The following is a 26,096-nucleotide window of genomic DNA, read 5'->3' as shown; positions in this document are numbered from 1 at the left end:
CTGTATAATTCACACAAAATTGTGAACTGAGCAGACCAAGATCTGTCACTGTATAATTCACACTAAAAAGTAAACAGAGTAGACCAAGATCTGTCACTGTATAATTCACACAAAAAATTGTGAACTAAGCAGACCAGGATCTGTCACTGTATAATTCACACTAAAATGTAAACAGAGTAGACCAAGATATGTCACTATACAATTCACACGAAAATGTAAACAGAGTAGACCAAGATCTGTCACTGTATAATTCACACAAAACTGTGAACTGAACAGACCAGGATCTGTTACTGTATAATTCACACAAAATTGTGAACTGAGTAGACCAAGATCTGTCACTATATAATATACACTAAAATGTAAAAAGAGTAGACCAATATCTGTCACTGTTTAATTAACACTAAAATGTAAACAGAGCAGACCAAGATATGTCACTGTATAATTCACACTAAAATGTGTCAAAAGAGCAGACCAGATCTGTCACTGTATAATTCACACAAAATTGTAAACTGTGCAGACCAGGATCTGTCACTGCATAATTCACACTAAAATGTAAACATAGCAGACCAAGATCTGTCACTGTATCATTTACACTAAAATGTAAACAGAACAGATCAAGATATGTCACTGTATCATTTACACTAAAATGTACACACAGTAGACCAAGATTTGTCACTGTATAATTCACACTAAAATGTACACAGAGCAGACCAAGATTTGTCACTGTATAATTCACACTAAAATGTACACAGAGCAGACCAAGATTTGTCACTGTATCATTTACACTAAAATGTAAACAGAGCAGATCAAGATTTGTCACTGTATAATTCACACTAAAATTTGTCAACAGAGCAGACCAAAGATCTGTCACTGTACAATTCACACTAAAATGTGAACAGAGCAGACCAAGATCTGTCACTGTATAATTTACACTCAAATGTAAACAGTGCAGACCAAGATCTGCCACTATATAATATATACTCAACTGTAAACAGTGCAGACCAAGATCTGTCACTATTTAATTTACACTCAACTGTAAACAGTTCATACCAAGATCTGTCACTGTATAATTCACACGAAAATGTAAACAGTACAGACCAAGATCTGCCACTACATAATTCACACTAAATTGTAAACAGTGCAGACCAAGATCTGCCAATATTTAATTTACACTCAACTGTAAACATTGCAGACCAAGATCTGCCACTGCATAATTCACACTCATCTGTAAACAGTACAGACCAAGATCTGCCACTATATAATTTACACTCAACTGTAAACAGTGCAGACCAAGATCTGTCATTGCATAATTTACACTAAAATGTAAACAGAGCAGACCAAGATCTGCCATATCATAATTCACACTCAACTGTAAATAGTGTAGACCAAGATCTGCCACTATTTAATTTACACTCAACTGTAAACTGTGCAGACCAAGATCTGCCACTATATAATTTACACTCAAATGTAAACAGTGCAGACCAAGATCTGCCATTGCATAATTCACACTCAACTGTAAATAGTGTAGACCAAGATCTGCCACTATTTATTTACACTCAACTGTAAACTGTGCAGACCAAGATCTGCCACTATATAATTTACACTCAACTGTAAACAGTTTATACCAAGATCTGTCACTGTATAATTCACACTAAAATGTAAACATTGCAGACCAAGATCTGCCACTGGCATAATTCACACTCAACTGTAAACAGTACAGACCAAGATCTGTCACTGTATAATTCACACTGAACTGTAAACAGTGCAGATCAAGATCTGTCATTGCATAATTTACACTAAAATGTAAACAGAGCAGACCAAGATCTGCCACTATATAATTTACACTCAAATGTAAATAGTGCAGACCAAGATCTGCCACTATTTAATTTACACTCAACTGTAAACAGAGCAGACCAAGATCTGCCACTATATAATTTACACTCAAATGTAAATAGTGCAGACCAAGATCTGCCACTATTAATTTACACTCAACAGTAAACAGTGCAGACCAAGATCTGCCACTAATTAATTTGCACTCAACTGTAAACAGTGCAGACCAAGATCTGTCACTATTTAATTTACACTCAACTGTAAACAGTACAGTGCAAGATCTGTCACTGCATAATATAATTCATACTAAAATGTAAACAGTACAGAACAAGGTCTGTCATTGCATAATTAACACTAAAATGTAAACAGATCAGACCAAGATCTGTCACTGTATAATTCACACTAAATGTAAACAGTGCAGACCAAGATCTGCTACTATATAATTCACACACAGCTTTAAACAGTGCAGACCAAGATCTGTCACTGTATAATTTACATTCAACTGTAAACAGTGCAGACCAAGATATGGCACTACAAATTACACTCATCTGTAAACAGTGCAGACCAAGATCTGCCACTACAATTTACACTCAACTTTAAACAGTACATATCAAGATCTGCCACTGCATAATTCACACTAAACTGTAAACAGTGCAGACCAAGATCTGTCACTGTATAATTCACACTCAACTATAAACAGTACGGACCAAGATCTGTCACTGTATAATTCACACTGAACTGTAAACAGTGCAGACTTGCAATTGTAAACAGCATAGATCCAGATCTGCCATTGTATAAATCCTTAGCAGACAAGGACCTACACTATTTGCTTGAAATTATATGGTAAAGACAGGTAATTTTGGTCACTAACTTTGCAGACGCTCTGACCACTCAGGCTGCCAGAGCATTACAAAGTAAATATTTAATAAAGTGGATAGATAGATAGATAGACAGATAGATACACACACACACACACCGACAAACAGAGAATTTAACACATTTCTTAGGAATGAGAAGGGCAAGAAGATTGAGAAATATATCAGTCCTGCTTAATTTTCACTAGTTCTTCCCACAAAAAAACAATGTCATACACATCTCAAGATTACCAATCCAATGGACTATTGAAGTTATGGAAATACTAGTCCAACATGAAACTTATTATCTTTTGGCTAGCAGACTATCACTAATTTATATATCTATCTATCATATACATATATATATATATATATCCTTCTTCAATTACTTTTGAGAAGCACTTGAACATTCATTTGATTCTTGAAAGCACAAAGCAAATACCCTTTGTCAAGACTGTACTGTAAAATGCCACTAATAATTCATCAATGTTACCAACTAGATATTTCTTGGTTATCAAAGTTATGGCTTTATAATTTGGCACTTGTCTTTTTTTTAACCAGAAGCTGAGAATGTTTACAAAGCAAAACTATCTTTTACTTCATCTCAACAAACAAAGGCTGATACACTAAATCTAGTTTTCTCTCTGGTGAGGTCAGATTTATTTTCCACTCATGAAGGTTTTGTGACATAAAAGGAATTCAATGCAGTCTCAGGACTCCAAGCAATGCAGCCTCTGACTCCAAGATAATAATAATAATAATGAAGACTTTGTAAGGCGCCTAATCTTTAGAAGCTCTAAGCGCTTTACAACATTAGATAACACATATAACATAAAAAACATATATAATGATATGATTTCAAAAAACAAACACCATGAAATTAGAAAACATAAAAAACATGCTGAAAATATTTAAGGTAGGAAACATTATTAGGTCTTTAAGTTTGTTCTTGCAGTCAAAATATGTGAGTTTTAAGAGCACTCTTGAATGGGATCATTGTGTCTTTGTGTCTAAGTTCAGTGGGCAATTCAATCCACGTTGCTGGGCCCTGGTATGCAAAAGAACGTTGTCCATATGACTTTGTTTTCATAGTGGGAACAATGAGTATACGATTGTCAGAAGAGAAGCGTAAGTATCTTGCTGGTGTGTACACGTGGGTGAGGTTGGATAGGTATGTTGGACTGGAGTCCATCAGTGAAACATAGTACAGAGAACAAATTTTGTGTTTGATTCTGGAATGAATGGATAGCCAGTGTAGAGTACAGAGCAGCAGGGAGGTGTGCTCTGATTGTGGTACTCTAAGTATGATCCGAGCAGCTGTGTTTTGAACTTTCTGAAGTTTCTGGAGTAGATATTGAGATGAACCAGACAGAATTGAGTTACAATAGTCCAGCCTTGAAAGTATCAGATCAGAATCTAAACTTGAAAGTCCTTTCTGACATCAATGGCATTGTTTAGAAATGTACAGCAAATAGAACGGAACTAATTCTGAGACTTTAGCATGATACAATCTGTCTAAAGGGCATTCAATGGACTACAATGTGTCGTCCTTTAAAATAATAATAATAATAATAATGTGTGTGTGTGTGTGTGTGTGATTTCGATTTTTAATGTAGCTTTAACAATTTTTCCATCACATCACAAAAATGTCTGCAGTGTGGCAGTTTATAGTGATGTCTAGCACTGAAGCATCATGCCACAGACATATAACATCATGTCCCAGCCAGTCACATTATCCTGACACCAGGCCCACCAGTCATAAGGCTAACCTCTTAAAGCTGAGCGCCAAGCGAGGCAGCTGTCTAGTACCATTTTTTTAAGTCTTTGGTACCACTTTTTGGCCAAGGTTCAAACCCGTGACCTTCCACATCCAAGGCGGATGCACTAAATAATAATATTCACAATAATGATAATAATAATGTCATTATTTAAAGATGATTTGCAGTTTCATGGAGCTAATCTGCCATGTGGTCATCTATTCTTTGCATATTGTCATATATTGTACATAGTTGCTCACAGAAGGTATAGAAAGGCACATAAAAACTCTTAATTCCTTCTAGTGGAAAAAAAAGCAAAATAAAACAGGTTTATACCAAGAACAAAATGACACATGTCCACTATAGTCAGGTAAAGCATGTGACTGCCTTGAGAAAAATGGATTCTAAATGTTAATTATTCTTTCTGAACATGCATCCTGTATAAGAAGGTGACTGGTGAGACAGGTTTCACTGTAATTCTTTTTTTCTTCTGACAAAAGTTCTTGAAAATCAAAACTTTTGAATTTCATGTCTAAGGTAAAAATGCTATGCTTAACATGTTTTGTGACTAAAAGAAAATGTCACTTGTACTTCTCCAGCAGCTACACCTACCAATAACTTCTTGATGATCTTTATGTCGCCTTGCCAGGCAGCCTGCAGAAGCAACCGATGTGATGCCTCTGTTGCCCCACCTATGGAATCCAAAAGAATGGTCTTGATAGCAGGGGAGGCAATCTCCACAGCTGTCTGACCTTCATAGTTCCGTAATGTGACATCTGCACCATGCTTCAGCAGCAACTGTACAATCTGGAAAAGAAACTGAACTGATATGACTGACACATTTTTACATCAGCTTCTGTACACTGATGTGAACTAATATAACTGACACTATTACATCAGATTCTGTACATTGTGTGAACTGATATGACTCACAAATTATTACAACAGCTTCTGTTCATTGTATGAACCAATATGACTCACAAATTATTACAACAGCTTCAGTACTTTGTGTGAACTAATATGACTGACACATTATTGCAACAGCTTTTGTATTTTGAGACATAAAATATGATAAAATAATAAGCATTTATTAAGAACCAGTTCAAAAACTTTTGAACCTCAGAATTTTTCTCAACCTGTTAGAGTGTTTGCAGTTCAATGTAACTGTTTATGGAACCAAACATTTCAAATGTGAACATCATTACCTTTATATTAATTAAGAATGATTATGCAAAAAAATGAAAACAAAATTCATCTGTAAAGAATAAGTTTTAAAAATTCAACCATTAGATTTGCGTAAAATCAACATTTTTTAAAGAGGAATTTTTAAAACTTGTAATATTTAAGCCTATCAAATTTTAAGTACAATAACAAAAACATTTCCAAACTTGTATTGAAAAAAATGGTCCTTCTTAAAGAAACAAGAATTCTACAGTTTACTTAAATCTTCAATTTTGAACTCAAGTGTAGGTAATGCAACCAGAAGCACAATCAATCCTTATCCACATCATCCTTACATGGCATTAAATTCAACATCATCCGTACATGGCATTAAATTCAACACCATCCTTACATGGCATTAAATTCAACATCATCCTTACATGGCATTAAATTCAACATCATCCTTACATGGCATTAAATTCAACATCATCCATACATGGCATTAAATTCAACATCATCCATACATGGCATTAAATTCAACATCATCTGTACATGGCATTAAATTCAACACCATCCTTACATGGCATTAAATTCAACATCATCCATACATGGCATTAAATTCAACATCATCCTTACATGGCATTAAATTCAACATCATCCTTACATGGCATTAAATTCAACATCATCCTTACATGGCATTAAATTCAACATCATCCTTACTTGGCATTAAATTCAACATCATCCTTACATGGCATTAAATTCAACATCATCCTTACATGGCATTAAATTCAACATCATCCATACATGGCATTAAATTCAACATCATCCATACATGGCATTAAATTCAACATCATCCTTACTTGGCATTAAATTCAACATCATCCTTACATGGCATTAAATTCAACATCATCCATACATGTCATTAAATTCAACATCATCCATACATGGCATTAAATTCAACATCATCCTTACATGGCATTAAATTCAACATCATCCTTACATGGCATTAAATTCAACATCATCCTTACATGGCATTAAATTCAACATCATCCTTACATGGCATTAAATTCAACATCATCCTTACATGGCATTAAATTCAACATCATCCATACATGGCATTAAATTCAACATCATCCTTACATGGCATTAAATTCAACATCATCCATACATGGCATTAAATTCAACATCATCCATACATGGCATTAAATTCAACATCATCCATACATGGCATTAAATTGAACATCATCCATACATGGCATTAAATTCAACATCATCCATATATGGCATTAAATTCAACATCATCCATACATGGCATTAAATTCAACATCATCCATACATGGCATTAAATTCAACATCATCCTTACTTGGCATTAAATTCAACACCATCCTTACTTAGCGTTAAATTCAACACCATCCTTACATGGCATTAAATTCAACATCATCCTTATAATTGGCGTTAAATTCAACATCATCCTTACTTGGCATTAAATTCAACATCATCCATACATGGCATTAAATTCAACATCATCCTTACTTGGCATTAAATTCAACACCATCCTTACATGGCATTAAATTCAACACCATCCTTACATGGCATTAAATTCAACATCATCTTTACATGGCATTAAATTCAACACCATCCTTACATGGCATTAAATTCAACACCATCCTTACATGGCATTAAATTCAACACCATCCATACATGGCATTAAATTCAACATCATCCTTACATGGCATTAAATTCAACATCATCCATACATGGCATTAAATTCAACATCATCCTTACATGGCATTAAATTCAACATCATCCATACATGGCATTAAATTCAACATCTTCCATACATGGCATTAAATTCAACATCATCCTTACATGGCATTAAATTCAACATCATCCATACATGGCATTAAATTTAACATCATCCATACATGGCATTAAATTCAACATCATCCATACATGGCATTAAATTCAACATCATCCATACATGGCATTAAATTCAACATCATCCTTACATGGCATTAAATTCAACATCATCCTTACTTGGCATTAAATTCAACACCATCCTTACTTGGCTTTAAATTCAACACCATCCTTACATGGCATTAAATTCAACATCATCCATACATGGCATTAAATTCAACATCATCCTTACATGGCATTAAATTTAACATCATCCATACATGGCATTAAATTCAACATCATCCATACATGGCATTAAATTCAACATCATCCATACATGGCATTAAATTCAACATCATCCATACATGGCATTAAATTTAACATCATCCATACATGGCATTAAATTCAACATCATCAATACATGGCATTAAATTCAACATCATCCATACATGGCATTAAATTCAACATCATCTTTACATGGCATTAAATTCAACATCATCCTTACTTGGCATTAAATTCAACACCATCCTTACTTGGCATTAAATTCAACACCATCCTTACATGGCATTAAATTCAACATCATCCTTACATGGCATTAAATTCAACATCATCCATACATGGCATTAAATTCAACATCACCCTTACATGGCATTAAATTCAACATCATCCATACATGGCATTAAATTCAACATCATCCTTACATGGCATTAAATTCAACATCATCCATACATGGCATTAAATTCAACATCATCCATACATGGCATTAAATTCAACACCATCCTTACATGGCATTAAATTCAACATCATCCATACATGGCATTAAATTCAACACCATCCTTACATGGCACTAAATTCAACATCATCCTTACCTGACATTAAATTCAACATCATCCTTACTTGACATTAAATTCAACATCATCCATACATGGCATTAAATTCAACACCATCCTTACATGGCATTAAATTCAACATCATCCTTACTTGGCATTAAATTCAACATCACCCTTACATGGCATTAAATTCAACATCATCCATACATGGCATTCAAATCTAGTAATGCTAGTTACCGACATTAATCAAATATGATAAACAAAGCTTTTAAATCTATACTAGAATTAAATTATAATCGATTTCTTCAACTTCAGTTGATAATTATATGTCCATATGTAAGTAATCCTGCCTCCAAACTTATATAGTATCTGATCAAATGCCTTGTAGGATTTATAAACAAAAAGCAACCCAAAGAATGGAGACGTGCTCTTTGTTCCCTTGATTAACATGTGTGGCCTTAATATAATCCTCAACACACTTGGCTTATTGACAAATCTGCCTCCATTTGCTTTCTCCAGACCATGCCAATATGGCAGAGTTTATCAATGTGTACTACACTGGTATAACATTGCCTTTGTTACCTGCACAAAGACATACTGGCATATTTTCTCATGACTAGGACACCCATTTCAAACCAATTTTCTACTGTATACAAATACCCATACGTGACTGTGTTCATGCTGTAACTACCTACCCAGCATATGAAAAGAGGCAACAGGGACACTCATGGAAGAAGTTTCAGAGAAAGGTTCTGGGATTCAACTGAATCCACCTTTTCCAGTTAAAAAGCATAATTTTTAAGGCAAACCCCCTACCCAATGAAAATATGTTGTTCATTTTAAGCAAAAGAAGCCAGTCAGTGTAAAAAGAAAATATGTGAATGATGATTGGATGTATGAACAAATGGATGAAAACATTTAAAATATTGAACCTGTACAATGGATAAACACCAATAATCTAATAAACATACCAAATTTTACTGGGACATCTTAATTGGCATGGGATATTCCCCAGAAATTAAAGTGGATAATAGATGGACTGACCACTATTTAGTAAAATATGTATGCACAAAGTATCAGAGATATCTTGAATGGTTTTGGAGTTCTTCGACAAAAAGTGAGACCAATTGATAGCTTGATGAATAAAAGGGTGAAAACATTAGAAATATTAAAACTGAAGAATTAGGAACAGCTGAAGGCACATCAACATATATTGACCTAAATTAAAACAGATACCTTGAAAGGGTTTGTCATTTTGCCCCAGTACTAAAGTATGGATAATAAATCATAGGCAAACATAAATAGATTAAAGCATTAAAGACATGGAAACTGAAGGAAGTGAACAGCAAAAGGTACATCTGGACCACTAGTCTAATGTATGTCCCAAGTTTCAAAAAATACCCTGAGAGCTCTTTGGAGTTTTGCTCACGAAACAAAAGTGTGATGGAGAAAATGATGATTAAATTTGCCAAAAAATATTAAAAATACTGTTTGGTTTTGAAACTGAACAAGTGTAAACAGCAAAAAGGATATCTACACTATTAAACTAAGTACAAAATGTTAGTGAGACATCTTAAACAGTTTTGCCCCAGAAATGAAGAATGGATAATATGGATGGATGGACAGACAAATGGACAACAAAAAACTGTAAAACTGAAGAATTGGGAACAACAAAAGGCACATACATACCACTGGTCTAATATGTGTAACAAGTTTGACTGAGAGATTTGGAACTGTTTAAGAGTTATATTCCAGACAAGAAACTGTTGAAGGTCAAGCAGACATACACATGGACAGACACAGACACAGCAATAGCTTAATATATACCCCCATATCAAATACTTTGGATGGGGGTGGGTGAAAATGTATATTTACCTATCTGTCAAAATGCAAATATTGTGCACTTGTTAGTCTGCTTTTTACAGTTACTGTCACCAATACACATCTGGCTATGGTAGTTCTTCCAGTAGAAAATCTATGTTATGTATTCAGCCCCACAAGTTATTCCCCATACAGCATGAATACTGTCAATATATAATCCTCATGTCTGATTAGTCCTGGATAACAACAAAGGAATAAAGACTGGACTACCTTTCTCTACCCCCAAAGTTTGAAACCAGTCCAAACAAGACAGTTATTTAGTATAGTCGTACATTATATCAATGTTTCCTTCTAAGAGTAGCAGTCCCATACATACTGAGAAAATACCATACAATTAAATTATGCCAAGAATATTTTTCAGAATGAAAACTTCCTTACAAGAACCATTTCTTATGAACCTGTTTTTTTTTTTGCTTCATTCAAGCTGCAGAAAATACTGTATAAAGAATGCTGTATTATCCCATGAACAAAGTTTTTTGAAGTATAATTTGTAACATTAGCAGATATCAATATTTTGATCCATAAACAACAGCAACCATTATTCAGTCAACTTTTTAATAAAAGAAATCTTATTATTGTTTCTTTCTAATTCATTGAAGAATATATACCAGTAAGATGCAAAACTTTTTGAAATTTAATGGAAAGTGGAACAACTCTGAAAACAGTGTCAAAACTGATCTACCCTTCATTTTGCAAAAAAGGTCGTTTGAAGAAAAGAGACAAAAATGGAACCCTTAAGGTCCCTTTTTCAACAAACAATTTATAAAAGGGGGACACTGGATACTTATCACATGTATGAACAGTATCACATGTATCATTATTGATAGTGTTTAAAATTCTATCAGTCACAAAATGTTGTTTATCTACCAGTATCACATTTCAAATCAAAAGAGAACTTACATGATCAAGTTCATAACCAAGCAGGTACAAATATCAAGAATGAGGATAATGATAAAAATGAACTTTTAACCTGAATTTTATTAGCATCTGTCCAATTAATTACAACTCAAAACTATAAATATAATAAAAAAATTGATAAGACCTGAGTACATTCAAAATGCATCTTACCTTTAGTTACATCCTTTGTTGATAAAAATGTACTGCAATGCGTTTAACATCTTCTTTTTATTTTATATAGGTGACTGACCATACCACTAAAAGTCAAGTCAACAAATATTATAATGTAAAGTCAATGTTAACATTTGAACTTAGTCTATAATGATATTAATGGACAATATGACATGTTCGAAATCAGCTGACTAAGGGTGTAAGTTCCAGTTTTCAATAACATCATACCTGTTTGTACCAAGGTGCATGCATTTTGTGAGATAGGTACCAATAAGAGTTGTTTTTAACAGCACTAATAGCACTTTGTCTTGCTATGTCATGCCAAGAGAAAGCTAAGTGCTTTTCCCAAGTACACACTGAGATAGCCGACCTGAGCTGGTCTGGATGGGTATTGTATGTATCCTGGATACTTATAAAAATGTATCTGCAAGCTAGATGTAATAAAACATATCAACAATGGATGCATTCAGTGTTTCGTTAAGATCTGTACAGGCAGAAGAGAAAAAAAGGCAAAAATTGTATTCTTTTTAAGCAGGAGAAAAAATCATTATCAATTGTGAATTCTGCTTTTAAAGAGAACATTGTAAATTGTGCAAATACAAAATGCACTAGGTAACTTTAATTCAAAGTATTTAAAAAATATCTGAAATTTACAATGCTGTACACAAACAAGAATCCCTCGAAGGGACTGACACTCTAATGGCTAAAACAATTTCCACAATTTCAAGATAAAACTATTTCTTCCTTTTAACTGCAGACAATTGAAACCATATTTAATATTCTTTAGCTATTACTAGATTTTCAAATTAGCTGCTGTGGTGGACATATTGGATGTCCACTTGGCACCATTTTTTTTAGGACCAACAAGGCACCATAAGTAGTATTCTAGTGGAAACCCTATGTTGATATGACTTTCTGTTTTGGAGGAGCAATGATAGCAGGAGTTTCAAAATGGATGCTATGGTGGCCATATTCGATATCAGATTGGCACCATTTTTATTTAGCACCAACTAGATAACATAAGAAGATTTTTGGTCAAAACAAAATGTCAATATGACCAACCATCTAGAAGAAGCACTGATGACAATATTTTCCAGATAGCCATTGTGGCAGTCATATTATAAGTCAGATTGGTACCATTATGATGTATGACCAACTAGATATCATTAAAAATCTTTCAGATTTAATGATAAGATTTTCAAGATGGCCACTGTGGCAGGCATACTGAATGTCTGAATGGTACCATTACAACCAACTAGACATCACAAATAGTTGTTTAGTAAAATCCCCATGTTGATATGACCATTCATTCAGGATGTGCAGTGAGAACATGATTTTCATGATGGCCAATGTGGCAACCATTCTGGACATCAAATCAGCACCATTTTCATTTAGGACCACCCAAACATCCTAAGAAGTCTTCTGGTGAAAACCCCATTGCATTGTTACATTTTGTTCAAGAGAAGCAGCCATAACAACATTTTCAAGATGGCCTCTGTTGCAGCCTTATTTAACAATATATTGGCACCATTTTCATTTAGGGCCAACCAGACATTATAAGACGTATTTTAGTTTTAAAAAACCCACACTGATATGGCCACTCGAAAAGAATAAACCACACCCCAAATTATTATACGATGGACTGAATATGTTTGCATCACACTAACATGTAATCAGATTCTCCAACACTCCATGTCTACGTTAACTAGATAGGCTGGATTTAATTGTGGAAAATCCTGTACAGTACATAAAATAAAGCCTATTTTTAAAATAAAATCTGGAATCAAATAAATATGTTGCTTTTATTGTAAAATTGTTTGAAGATATGGCACACCATCTTAAAATCATCTATAAGACTACAAGTACATCATGACTTCTAAGTTGCCAGTACTATATAAATCACCCGTTATCACTAATTATTACACAGCATACTAAGACAAAAAGTGAAGTCACCCAGAACTTGTTCTTCTGGCAATTTACATTGCAAAACATTTTCTTTCTTCACACTCAAGCCAGCTTTGAAAAGGTGATATGCATGGTAAATACATATTATGGTACGAGGAAAATGTTGTTGAAAATTCGTGTGACTCACTAGGTTAGAAATGGGATGTGTATTTTGGACAAAGACTTGGCACACAGTCAAAATCAATCTTGAAAAGATTAATTTTCAGCTCAGCTTTCTCAGCTTAAATACACCTCTGTGACATGGACAAAATAGCAGAACAGACTATCACACAATTTGTTTTCTAATGTATATATAATTGGGTATAATATAATGATACTCTTGAGGAAAAAGGTTATGATCTCTATTTAATCCATGAACACAAAGCCCTCTTTAGTAGGCCCAGAGGATGGCTGAAGATCTGCCTATATAAAGCAAACTAAACTGGTCTGAATGCAAGTTGATTGAGAACAGTAGATTTTCCTGCTATACCATTTCTACTATATTTGAATAATAAAACTGGTCTGAATTCAAACAAGCAGATTCTTTGAAATAAAAGCTTCAGTCATTGTAGTGAGTAAACTTGAAAGAGCTTCCTTTACACTAGTGAGTAAACTTGACAAGATGCTCATTTTTCTTAACAAAGAGCTTGAGTTATGGTTGTGAGTACACTTGACAAAATACTCATTTTTCTTAAATATGAGCTTGAGTTATTCTTGTGAGTAAACTTGATAAAATGCTCATTTTTCTTAAATAAGAGCTCAAGTTCTTGTTTTGAGTAAACTTGATAAAATGCTCATTTTTCTTAGATAAGAGCTCGAGTTCTTGTTGTGAGTAAACTTGATAAAATGCTCATTTTTCTTAAATAAGAGCTTGATTTATAGTTGTGAGTAAACTTGATAAAATGATCATTTTTGTTAAATAAGAGCTGCATTCATTGCAGTCTTTAAACTTGACAAGATGTTCATTTTCTTAAAAAAGAAACAAAATATGCAAGTAGATATAGTCTAATCTTTTTATTCCAACTTTCTTATACTGGAATTTAATATGATACCATTTAAGGGAATAAAATTATCAATGATCAATTCAAACTCAGTTACTTCATTCAACAGCTGTGTAAATTCAGCACTGGAAATTTTTGCATCTGGTTATAAGAGGAACTGACCTCGATCTGCCTTGGTATTTTATGGCAAAAGCAGGTTATTTAGTGCCAAGGTAATCAGAGTAAACTGCCTTGCAAAATAGACATGCCATGGAAGCTGACCTGGGCTGATACAATGGTAGGATTCAAACTTTGACCCTTCTGGTCAGGAGTCCAGCATACTAACCAATGAATCAACATTATAGCTGGCAAATACTGTTTCCTTTGATGAGGGAAGCAGATGAAGTTTTAAATCATAATAAAACACAATAAGTCATATTGTTGTTGGGGGTTGGGGTTGGGGGGGGTTAACACCATTTTTCAGCACACAATAGGCTATACATGGTGGTAAATATAACTGGTGGAAGAGGAACCAGATAAAACTCTGGTAACAAACACTCATGGGAAGCTACTGGCAAGCTTTCTCACATATCCACGCTGGCCGAGATGAGATGGTGGTGATCTGTAAAAGGCAAGCACCTTAGACCGCTTGACCATTTGGAGCTCCTCTAACAAGTCTATTAAGTGTTTCATTATCTGCACAATGACTGAATAAAATTAATTATATTCGAAGGCAACAATAATAAACAAAAAAGAACAATAACGCCACAAAAATTCACTAAGTTTGTAATACTGGAAATAAAGTGTAACATAAGGACTAAGGCAAAAGCAAGAGAAGTTTTTAACATCCCGTCAAGGCCAGTCACACTCAAAACATGAAAAATGTACAAAATGAGAAATCCACACAACTTCAACTTATTAAAGAATTGTCTGTAGCACCTGAGCATCTCCTGCCATTTTTTTTGCTATAAAAAGATTATTTCTAACACATCCAATAATCTAACACATTTCCTGATCAATCTAATGTCAAAATTTAAGATGTTAAATACAGATCCTGTTCTATCAGACAGAACAAAGTTATTACTGGTACAGCTCTTCAGCCATATGGTTTATTTTTTTAAACAGGAATGCATTATAGGAGTCATGGTACTAAATTCAACTCACAGCAACAAAGCTTTCAGGATTCACGGTACTAATTTATCTCTCCCACGTTAAATCTATGCAAACACCAAGATATTAAAAATTTAATAACTTTAAATTAATGAATGCTTATAATTTAACCTATATTTATCAGTAATAACAGCCTTTATGACAGTTTCTGTGTAGAAAAAACCATGAGCCATGTTATATTTTTTTTATCTACATGTGTCTGAAACACAGTTACAATTTTGCACCAAAGATTCAAGTAGTAATTTCAGTAATGACTTTTCCACACTGAAGTCAGTTTGTGTGTGTGTGATTAGGATTTTTAACATAACTTTAACAATTTTTCAGTCATATTGCTACGATGTCTGCAGTCTGACAGTTAATAGTGATGTTTAGCACTGGGTCATCATGCCACAGACATGTAGCATGATGTCCCACCCAGTCACATTATCCTGACACCAGGTCAACCAGTCCTAATACTAACCTCTTAATGCTGAGCACCTAGCGAGGTAGCTGTTAGTACCATTTTTGTAAATTTTTGGTATGAACTGAAGTTAGTAAAAGGACTTAAATTCCATCAATAAAACACTGTACCTGGGGTTTTTTTTTCAGTTACAGATAGGATAAGCTTACAAAAGATTCTTTTTACTAAAATCTTACTTTCATGATCAACTAATCCTGGCCAGCCAAACCAATATATACTCTATTTTATGTTCACCATTTTTAGACTGGTTCCCATTTTTCCATATCATATATACTGTGAGTTCTATAAATTTACTAAGAAAAATGTCCACTTGGGTATACTTTCTTTAAATGAGCAAGAAAATTCTCAGTTAAAAACAGACTGCTACCCAAAGATTTTTCCTGCTGCAAAAGTATTTGGTTCTCAATATATTATACTGATTTTATGTCAACCTATTGCTATGTAGTTGCATGTTCTTAGGCATGTCTCTATGGTTACGGCTCAGTATAATGTACAGATACACATTAATGTGTCACAATGAAAACAGGTTAGCCTGCATCCCATCACAGCAACAGGTACATAACGGATGTACTGGGTCTGACCCAATGTCTGGAAGCAGGCTATTAAAATCCACAATAAACTGTTGTAAAGATTGCTGATGTATTTTCATGCTATGATGATTCAAATGACATAGCACAAGACATAATTATATTTAAGATAATTACCATATATATTATGGTCATTAGCCAGGTCCAACTTTAAACGGTAAATCTGCTGTTGCATAATGTGCCACAGATCTGGGTCTGTGCCATTTGTTAGGAATAATCAATAGCAGAAACAAAAGAACCACACATTGCTGGCACATTATGCAGTGGAAAATCAGGGTCTATGTCGTTTGCAGTTGGACTCTACTCAAAAGTAAGTATGTATGGCAGTTTAAAAATATTTTGGAAAAACAAATTGTTCCAACATGGATACTGATAATTTTAATGATTTCTGAACATTGATAGTGGTGTTACTCTCACAAATATCCCTTTTACTGACTCCATTGATGCCTCACTGGACAACTGGAAAACCACATAACATTCTCAAATCCCCAAATACAAACAGTTCACTCCTAACTGATTCTCACTATAAACAAGAGTTCTGTGTGGTTCCAAATTGAGCCTAATAAAGTAAAGCCCTGGGAAGAAGTAAAAAATAATCTTTATTGTTTAAGTATAAAGCAAACTTTAACCTGGCATGATAGAGCCATTGTTTATACTGATAACAGTGCAATCCCAAATGTCTTGCTTGTATACACAGGACATGAATCTTTCTGTAATAAATTACTAAATACAGTTAAAGTTTTCTAACATGCTTTTGGTTTGCGTTTTTTATTTGTTTTACTGCAGAGAAACACAAGTAGGTTATTTTGTGCTGGGGAAATTCAAGTATAGTGCCATACCCAAGCATCATAGTAGCTGACCCAGGCTGATCCAACAGTAAGATGTGAACCTGTACCATATCGACAGAGGTCGTGGGTTCGATCCCCGGCCGAGTCATACCAAAGACATACAAAAATGGTACTAACAGCTGCTTTGCTTGGCGCTCAGCATTTAGATGTTAGTGTTAGGACTGGTCGGCCTGGTGTCAGGATAATGTGACTCGGTGGGACATCATGCTACATGTCTGCGGCATCATGCCCCAGTGCTAGACATCACTATAAACTGCCACACTGCAAACATCGTAGAGATATATGACTGAAAAATTGTTAACACTACGTTAAAAATCCAAATCACACACACACACACACACATACACATATAGACAAGACTCCAGCATGTAAACCAATGAGCCACTACAACTCTAACCTCAATTAGAAGCAACTGATTGCAACATCCAGGAGGACACATCAGGCCTGCTGGTGGTTCTTAAAACAGATACAAATATGGGACCTTAAAGTTTGGCCATTAAATAAAGTGCAAACGTTTGATCCACAATAGAACAACTGACGCTGGCAAAATTATGTGACCAGTCTGCTGAAGTTACAATGGACTGGTTTATAGAAGTTTCACAGAGTAAAATGCCTATATGTATACAGGACTAGAAATGTCTTGTGCATAAAAGATTCAGTGCTTCATTCATATTAATATAAATTATGCAGTGTATAGTTAAAGCAAGGGACTACTACACTTAAAGTAATTTATCAACATTATGACATAAAGTGAAACAGAAATCCTTTCTTAACCCATTACAGTACAATGATGCATTCTGACAGCAACCGCTTTACATGTACTGAACAACAATAACTTCTGATGCATTTATTGACAGATCTGATTAAGATGCATTATACTACCAAAATAAAGTCTTTACACCTGTAACTGTCACTTGTATCACTATGGGTATGAATCCAAAGTAAAGTCTTTACACCCATAACTGTCACTTGTATCACTAAGAGAATGAGTCCGAAATAAAGTCTTTACATCCATAACTGTCACTTGTATCACTAAAAGAATGAATCCAAAATAAAGTATTTACACCCATAACTGTCACTTTAATTGTATCACTAAGAGAATGAATCCAAAATAAAGTATTTACACTCATAACTGTCACTTGTATCACTAAGAGAATGAATCCAAAATAAAGTATTTACACCCATAACTGTCACTTGTATCACTAAGAGAATGAATCCAAAATAGTCTTTATACCCATAACTGTCATTTGTATCACTAAGAGAATGAATCCAAAATAAAGTATTTACACCTGTAACAGTCACTTGTATCACTAAGAGAATGAATCCAAAATAAAGTATTTACACCCATACCTGAAAACTTGTATCACTAAGAGAATCAATCCAAAGTAAAGAATTTACACCCATAACTGTCACTTGTATCACTAAGAGAATGAATCCAAAATAAAGTATTTACACCCATAACTGTCACTTGTATCAGTAAGAGAATGAATCCAAAATAGTCTTTATACCCATAACTCATTTGTATCACTAAGAGAATGAATCCGAAATAAAGTATTTACACCCATAACTGTCACTTGTATCACCAAGAGAATGAATCCAAAATAAAGTATTTACACCCATAACTGTCACTTGTATCACTAAGAGAACGAATCTAAAAGATAATATGTATCAAATCGTTGATTTAATCACAGGTTTTGAGCAAATGAGCAGTTGAATCCACACTTATCTGTTTGATACAACAGCATGTCCACCATTTGTAAAAATGTGCTCGTTATCACATGGCTGCAATATATTCATCTAGTGTTGACAACGAATTTCCCAATATAAACAAAATTATTATTGCTCAAGAAGTAAATTCAAAAGCGATGCTAATTAATAGATAAAACCTATGCAAATCAGACAATAAGGGATGCTAATTAATGGATAAATCCTATGCAAATCAGGCAGTAAGGGATACTAATTAATAGATAAATCCTATGCAAATCAGGCAGTAAGGGATGCCAATTAATGGACAAATCCTATGCAAATCAGGCAGTAAGGGATGCTAATTAATGGATAAATCCTATGAAAATCAGGCAGTAAGGGATGCTAATTAATGGATAAATCCTACGAAAATCAGGCAGTAAGGGATGCTAATTAATGGATAAATCCTATGAAAATCAGGCAGTAAGGGATGCTAATTAATGGATAAATCCTATGCAAATCAGGCAGTAAGGGATGCTAATTAATGGATAAATCCTATGCAAATCAGGCAGTAAGGGATGCTAATTAATGGATAAATCCTATGCAAATCAGGCAGTTCAAGTTCCAGACTGATGTGCAGTAAAGCGTTCAAGATAGTTATAAATTCTAAATGTAATCCAGAATACAAACTCATTCAAACCCGTTAATATATCTCTGATAAATAGTTATTCCTTTCTATTTTTAATTCAAGCAAATGATTGGGTCATTTCATATCTCTCAGATTTCTTACTTCATTGTTTCCTTTTTCGTTTCTTCTTTCTTTCCTCCTATCTATTTTTCAGAATCATTACTTGAACTAATCATTTTTCTAAATCAATTTAGTTTTTATTGCTCATTTTATCTTTTGTGCAACTAGATAATTATTTTTATCAACTGTACCACAAGAATCAAATTTAAATCTTGACATATCATCTACCAGATGTATTTTCATTCATCAAACCAAGAAAATAGAAACTTACTTTCCACCCGAATCAAAATATAATGATATTAAAACCATGTAAATCTTTAGTTCATTTTCTTGTCAATCTCCATTAAGCACACATGAAAATATCAATTAATCATACATCAACTTCCAGATCTGCAGCCAACAGAGATCAATTTCATGTTCTTTATATTGAAACTACCATGGTCTACTTTTGTACAACAGTTATCAACAAAAAGTATATACAGCTCTTTCAATTTTGATTATAGGCTGGCTATACATGTGAACTGTGAAAAGAACCATATAATCTGCCTGTAAATAAGGGCCCATACATGTAGGCAGCAGTATCAACTGACACAGACTGCATCTAATGTGACAAAAATATATATACCCTTAAGTCTTGGTGGAATAATGTATCAGGGATGATGGCAGTGAACAGTTTTAATTCTTTGGAGTAACTCAACTCATTTTAGGAACCAGTTAATAAAGTGTAAATATTTTGGAGTAACTGATTTTGAAATACAGTACTTGTTACAAAACTGCCCATGAGATAGAGTATATCACAATAAAGTGACACCACTTTAAAATAACATACATTATGTAGTACTCTCTTATTACAGAAAATATCACATTATAGTGATACCACTTTAAAAAGACACACACTATGCAGTAATCCCTTATAATAAACTGTCCATGGGGACCACAGGGAATATCACATTATAGTGACTCCACTTTATAATGATGTACACTATACAGTACTCCCTTATTATAAACTGTCCATGAGGACCACATGAATTATGACATTATAGTAACACCACTTTATAAAGATGTACCCTATAATATGGTACTCCTTCATGAGAATGTTGTACATAGGAACCATAGAGTATACTGCATTCTAGTGCACTATACATATAATTTTACTATTACATAATAAAATGGGATCTATGACCATACCAAGTTTATAACAGAAAATGTTTGAATGAAGGACTCTATACATTTGAATTTGAGGGACTGCTGTATTTTGTTTAGAATTTGGACTAAAGACACTAGGGACTTTGTTTTACACACAGGGGATGCCTTAAAAATCCCTGAGAGTTAAAGGCCATAATTGGTTAAATCTGGTCACAGATCTGAAAATGTCTCAGTGGTTTTTATGCCAGTCTTGTGACTGAAAGGGAACAGGTTTGAATCCTACCACTGGATCAACCTTGGTTATCTACCAATGGTTTGTTCTTGAGTAAAGTACTTACTCATATTATCTTAGCACTAAATAACCTACTTTTATTTCATTGCCATAAAATAGAACTACTAAATTTTAAACTGCATGAGGTTCCTTTAATGCCCAAATGTATGAATATAAATGGGATCACCCATTATTTAAAAGATGTATTGCCCATGCCAGTTAACACTAATAAAAAAATAAGCTATGACAAAACAGTGTAAGACATGAAGATTCTAAGTTCTGTACTCATGACAAATGAGTGCAAGACACAAAGATTCTAGGCTCTGTACTCATGACAAGAGAGTGTAAGATATGAAGATTCTAGACTCTGTACTCCTGACAAACAACACTATAAGACATGAAGATTCTAGACTCTGCACTCATGACAAGAGTATAAGATGTAAAGATTCTAGACTCTGTACTCATGACAAAACACTGTAAGACATGAAGATTCTATACCCTGTACTCATGACAAATGAGTGTAAGACATGAAGATTATATACCCTGTACTCATGACAAAAGAGTGTAAGACATGAAGATTCTATGCTCTGTACTCATGACACAAGAGTGTAAGATGTGAAGATTCTAGACTCTGATCTCATGACAAAACACTGAAAGACATGAAGACTCTAGACCCTGTACTTGACAAAACACTATAAGACATGAAGATTCTAGACTCTGTACTTGACAAAACACTATAAGACATGAAGATTCTAGACTCTGCACTCATGACAAGAGTATAAGATGTAAAGATTCTAGACTCTGTACTCATAACAAAACACTGTAAGACATGAAGATTCTATACCCTGTACTCATGACAAAAGAGTGTAAGACATGAAGATTCTATGCTCTGTACTCATGACACAAGAGTGTAAAATGTGAAGATTCTAGACTCTGATCTCATGACAAAACACTGAAAGACAAGAAGATTCTAGACTCTGTACCTGACAAAACACTATAAGACATGAAGATTCTAGACTCTGTACTCATGACAAGAGTGTAAGATGTAAAGATTCTAGACTCTGTACTCATGACAAAACAATGTAAGACATGAAGATTCTATACCCTGTACTCATGACAAATGAGTGTAAGACATGAAGTTTCTAGACTCTGTACTCATGACAAAAGAGTGTAAGGCATGAAGATTCTAGACTCTGTACTCATGATACAAGAGTGTAAGAGGTGAAGATTCTAGACTCTGTACTCATGACAAAACAATGTAAGAGATAAAGATCAAAACTCTGTACTCAAGACAAGAATGTAAAACAAGATGATTCTAATCCCTGTACTCATGACAAAAGAGTGTAATACATGAAGTTTCTAGACTATGTACTTGTACTCATTCTTTGTGTTTTTAAAAAGAACAGTTTCTTCTCCTTTAAAAATTTCAAATTAAAATGGCCACATATTAGATATAACAAAGTTCAGTAGTGCTGATTCCGACATATTATCTGGATATGGATATGTTATAATAACTCTGTACTAGAGAGAGCTTCAAATAACAGTGACACCTTAGACTGGGACAATGATGGCAAAGAGCCAAGTCATTGTTCAATGGTGAAAACTAAAAGAATCCTTGTAGCAAACTGCTGGACTGTCAATAACTTAATAAGCATCACTGGATTTTTAAGAAAATAATTGCTTTTAATATCTAGTTTCACTGATCTAGTGGTTATTGCTAATTAAGCATTTTTACAAATCTTTATGCCATATCATTTTTGATGTGACATGCAATGAGTGTACTCTAGATCTTCATATTGGTATGCAATGTACCAGAAGATCAAGGTTTACACAGTTCATTCTTTGTATAATTTCAGTAAAGTAGGTTGACTTAGATCTGCTAGCACATATTTCTTCTGTATGGTACACAGACTGGGTCTATGCTGTTTGTGGTTGGATGCTGATACATGCAAATAAATAGGGTAACAAGTGACCTAATAACCTAGTAAACCATATTTACAAAATTCCTCAACTTGCATGCACATTCAGACTCAATTTTTTCACTTGATTATTAAAATCTAGAGATTTAAACACTGCTCTTTACATACATCATGAATGTTGTCAAACTTGCAGAGATATTTTTGGAAAATTTAACAAAATATGTAATCCAAAGAAACTATACTGGAGTTTGAGTGTGCACTCAAGTTCAGAAGATCAATGAATATGGGGTCTGATAAATGGGGGTGGGTGGGAGGTGACATTCAACTCATTCTGTGGCTCCAAGAGAGCTTCACCATACAAAGATCTGGAGAAATAAACAGTTTTTCTCATATTGCTAGATCAACACTTTACCAAATTTGGAAAAGCCATTTCATTGGCTGATAAGATCAGGTGATATCTTACATAACTGTGACGTAGAACTGATGTCATACATCTGCCCCAGCATTTAGTAGAATTTTTAAGCATAACAAAATACATACCTTATTATGCCCCCTTTTTGCTGCCCATATTAAAGGGGTGTTCCCTGTTCGTTTGTCTTTTACATCAATACTGAATATGACATCACTTCGTCGTTGAAATATGTTCTCAATTCTGTCATAGTCTCCATCCTGAAAAGCAAAACAAAGCAGTAATTAACAATGTAATTCATAATGTGTCAAACTATTTTTAAAGTAAGTCACTATCCAATGCAAGGAAGAATTATATAGGTGAATATACATGGAATGAAAATCTCAAAAACTTCTCTTACCCAGTCAAGTAAGTACTAACAATTTCTACTTACCAAGAATAAACTCAACTAGCCGTTATAAAAAGTAGTCATGATGATGATAACAATCTAAATTGACTGTATAAAACACTCTTTTCCTGAATTTAATCTGTGACCCTTCTAAGTTCTAACACCACTTGCGTGTAATTATAAACTGAGTCCAGTCTGATCTACCTCTTGCAAGTGTTTATTAAAATTGAAGAGTGAGAATGAAGTGCTTGCATCAGCTTGATCAAAACAAATGGAAAACAAACTTTTGATAGAAAGTATAAAGTTGCAGTGAGCAAAGTGGACAATACTCTCAACAAAACTTCAACAGAACTTCCTTTTCATCACTGAGAAATACTAGTCAGCCCTGAATAAGAACTGGGCAAGTGACTGGAAAATTTACTTAACCACAAGAAATTTTCATTCTCAATTTCCAGTTGGGCAGTGAATTTTCAACCCCTGATACCCAGTAAAACAGGAATTATCTGCATTCATGCAAATATCTTGATTATAATTAGTTGATTGTTATGATCACTGTTAAGAACAAATTGTATGACTTTTTGACCAAGTTATTCCTGAAAATGGGATGATTTATACCAGCATGAAAATGCAATACCGGTACAACATAAAAAAGGGCGACATACACCATCTAAAGGAGCTACGTCTGTAAGGACTGTTTTAAGAAGAAAAAAAATTGGCATCAATATTTAAAAATTGAATAGATGTCTTAGTAAAGAAGTTTTTCTAAAAACTCAATAAAGACTGGTTCCTTCTCATAACTGGCTAAATTTTGCAAGTTTCATACAAAGGGACCTCAAGTGACATGGAATAGGAAACTATTTTGCATCATCCCGTATGTCTTAATAATATAAGTGTACTTCACTGGTCCTCATTCTACAGTGAAAAGAGATGCAATTGTTGCCAATTCATGCTCCTTGGCTTCCTCCACTAGTATTCAGGTTGCTTCCTTTTGACTGTATTTATCCAATGCTAAGTCCATGCTCAGTAATAGGCCCATACACCTACCATTTTTAAAACATTTGGCAAATTAAAATTTAGTATGGACAGCTTTGCCTAATAGTAAGCCAAATCCACTACTTTTTGACACATTTATTAGCATGGCTCCCTAGTCTTATGACTGAAGAAATACCATGCTTTTTATAACATGATTATATTAAAATGCTATGCAAACTGCAACTTTCCATATGAAGACAAGAACTTGACTGACATGGGACATAAGCCTGTCCAAAATGGAGTAGATGAGAAATTAAACCCATACAAGGTACAGGTAAGTCTATGTGATAATATTCACACTAAAGTCAATCAGAATATTTTGAATGGTTCTTCATGTTGGTTTCAAGCAACATCCAAAAAAATTAACGTAACTTGCAAGGGCCATCACTATTCAAACTGGAGTTGAGACAAAACAAATAAAAGGCACACATGGGTCTATGAAATAATTATGTACCAAATTACATCAGAATGTTCTAATTGTTCCTGATCTATAATGGTTACAAGAGACATTCCACGCGATGATATGAAGTTAACTTTCAAGGGCCATAGCTCATCCAAAAATGGATTTGACAAGATAGGACCCATAAAAGACACATTTAAGTGTGAGAGATAATATTCATATCAAATTGTGTCGGAATATATTGAATGAATCATACAGCAGTGTCAGTAATAAGCAACATCCCAAATGAAGATATGAAGCCAATTTTCAAGGGCCATAACTCTATCCAAAGTGGCATTGAACTGACAAAACCTGCAAATGGCACATCTATGTCTACAAATCAATGTAAACAAATAGGTGTCATGTTCAATGGTTCCTGAATTATAATGGATCTCAAGTTCTGCTGTAGTGGAGACTAAAATGAACTAAACAAGGGCAATGACTAAATCAAAACCAGATATGTAAAAGAGAAACCTTTAAAAGCACAACAAAGCAGTTATTAACAATGTAATTCATAATTTGTCAAACTATGTGTTAATAGTCATCTATGTGCAATAGACAATTCACCTACCATGTGAATAGGTCAATTATGTGTAAGGGTTGCAGAGCTTTTTGATGGATGCAAGAAATTCTGAATGGATGCTCAGCTAGACAATTAGATTGATGAACAGACAAGCAGACAGACAGATAGAAAATGAGATTTCTAAAATGACCCCACATCACAATGCTGGGTCCTAAAAAACTTGAGGGGAATGCAGATCACAGCTCTGAATGCTCAGTCCACAATCTTAGTA

General features: G+C 34.0%; 1 protein-coding gene across 1 annotated transcript in view; it reads right to left on the bottom strand.

Annotated features, from left to right (window-relative positions):
• LOC149785686 (uncharacterized) overlaps window positions 1–26,096 on the bottom strand; it is a 140,638-nt gene that overhangs the window by 67,802 nt on the left and 46,740 nt on the right. Inside the window, exons 4-5 of the mRNA XM_089979524.1 lie at window positions 23,575–23,703; window positions 5,054–5,248 (exon numbers count right to left, since the gene is read on the bottom strand). Coding sequence (XP_089835650.1) covers window positions 5,054–5,248; window positions 23,575–23,703 — 324 coding nt within the window. The remainder of the gene's footprint in view (window positions 1–5,053; window positions 5,249–23,574; window positions 23,704–26,096) is intronic.

The sequence above is a fragment of the Sinohyriopsis cumingii genome, chromosome 13, assembly GCF_028554795.1.
Source record: "Sinohyriopsis cumingii isolate HCF-2022 chromosome 13, ASM2855479v2, whole genome shotgun sequence".
Taxonomy (NCBI): domain Eukaryota; kingdom Metazoa; phylum Mollusca; class Bivalvia; order Unionida; family Unionidae; genus Sinohyriopsis; species Sinohyriopsis cumingii.
The sequence above is the reverse complement of the archived record's forward strand: the minus strand, read 5'-3'. Positions and strand labels throughout refer to the sequence as shown.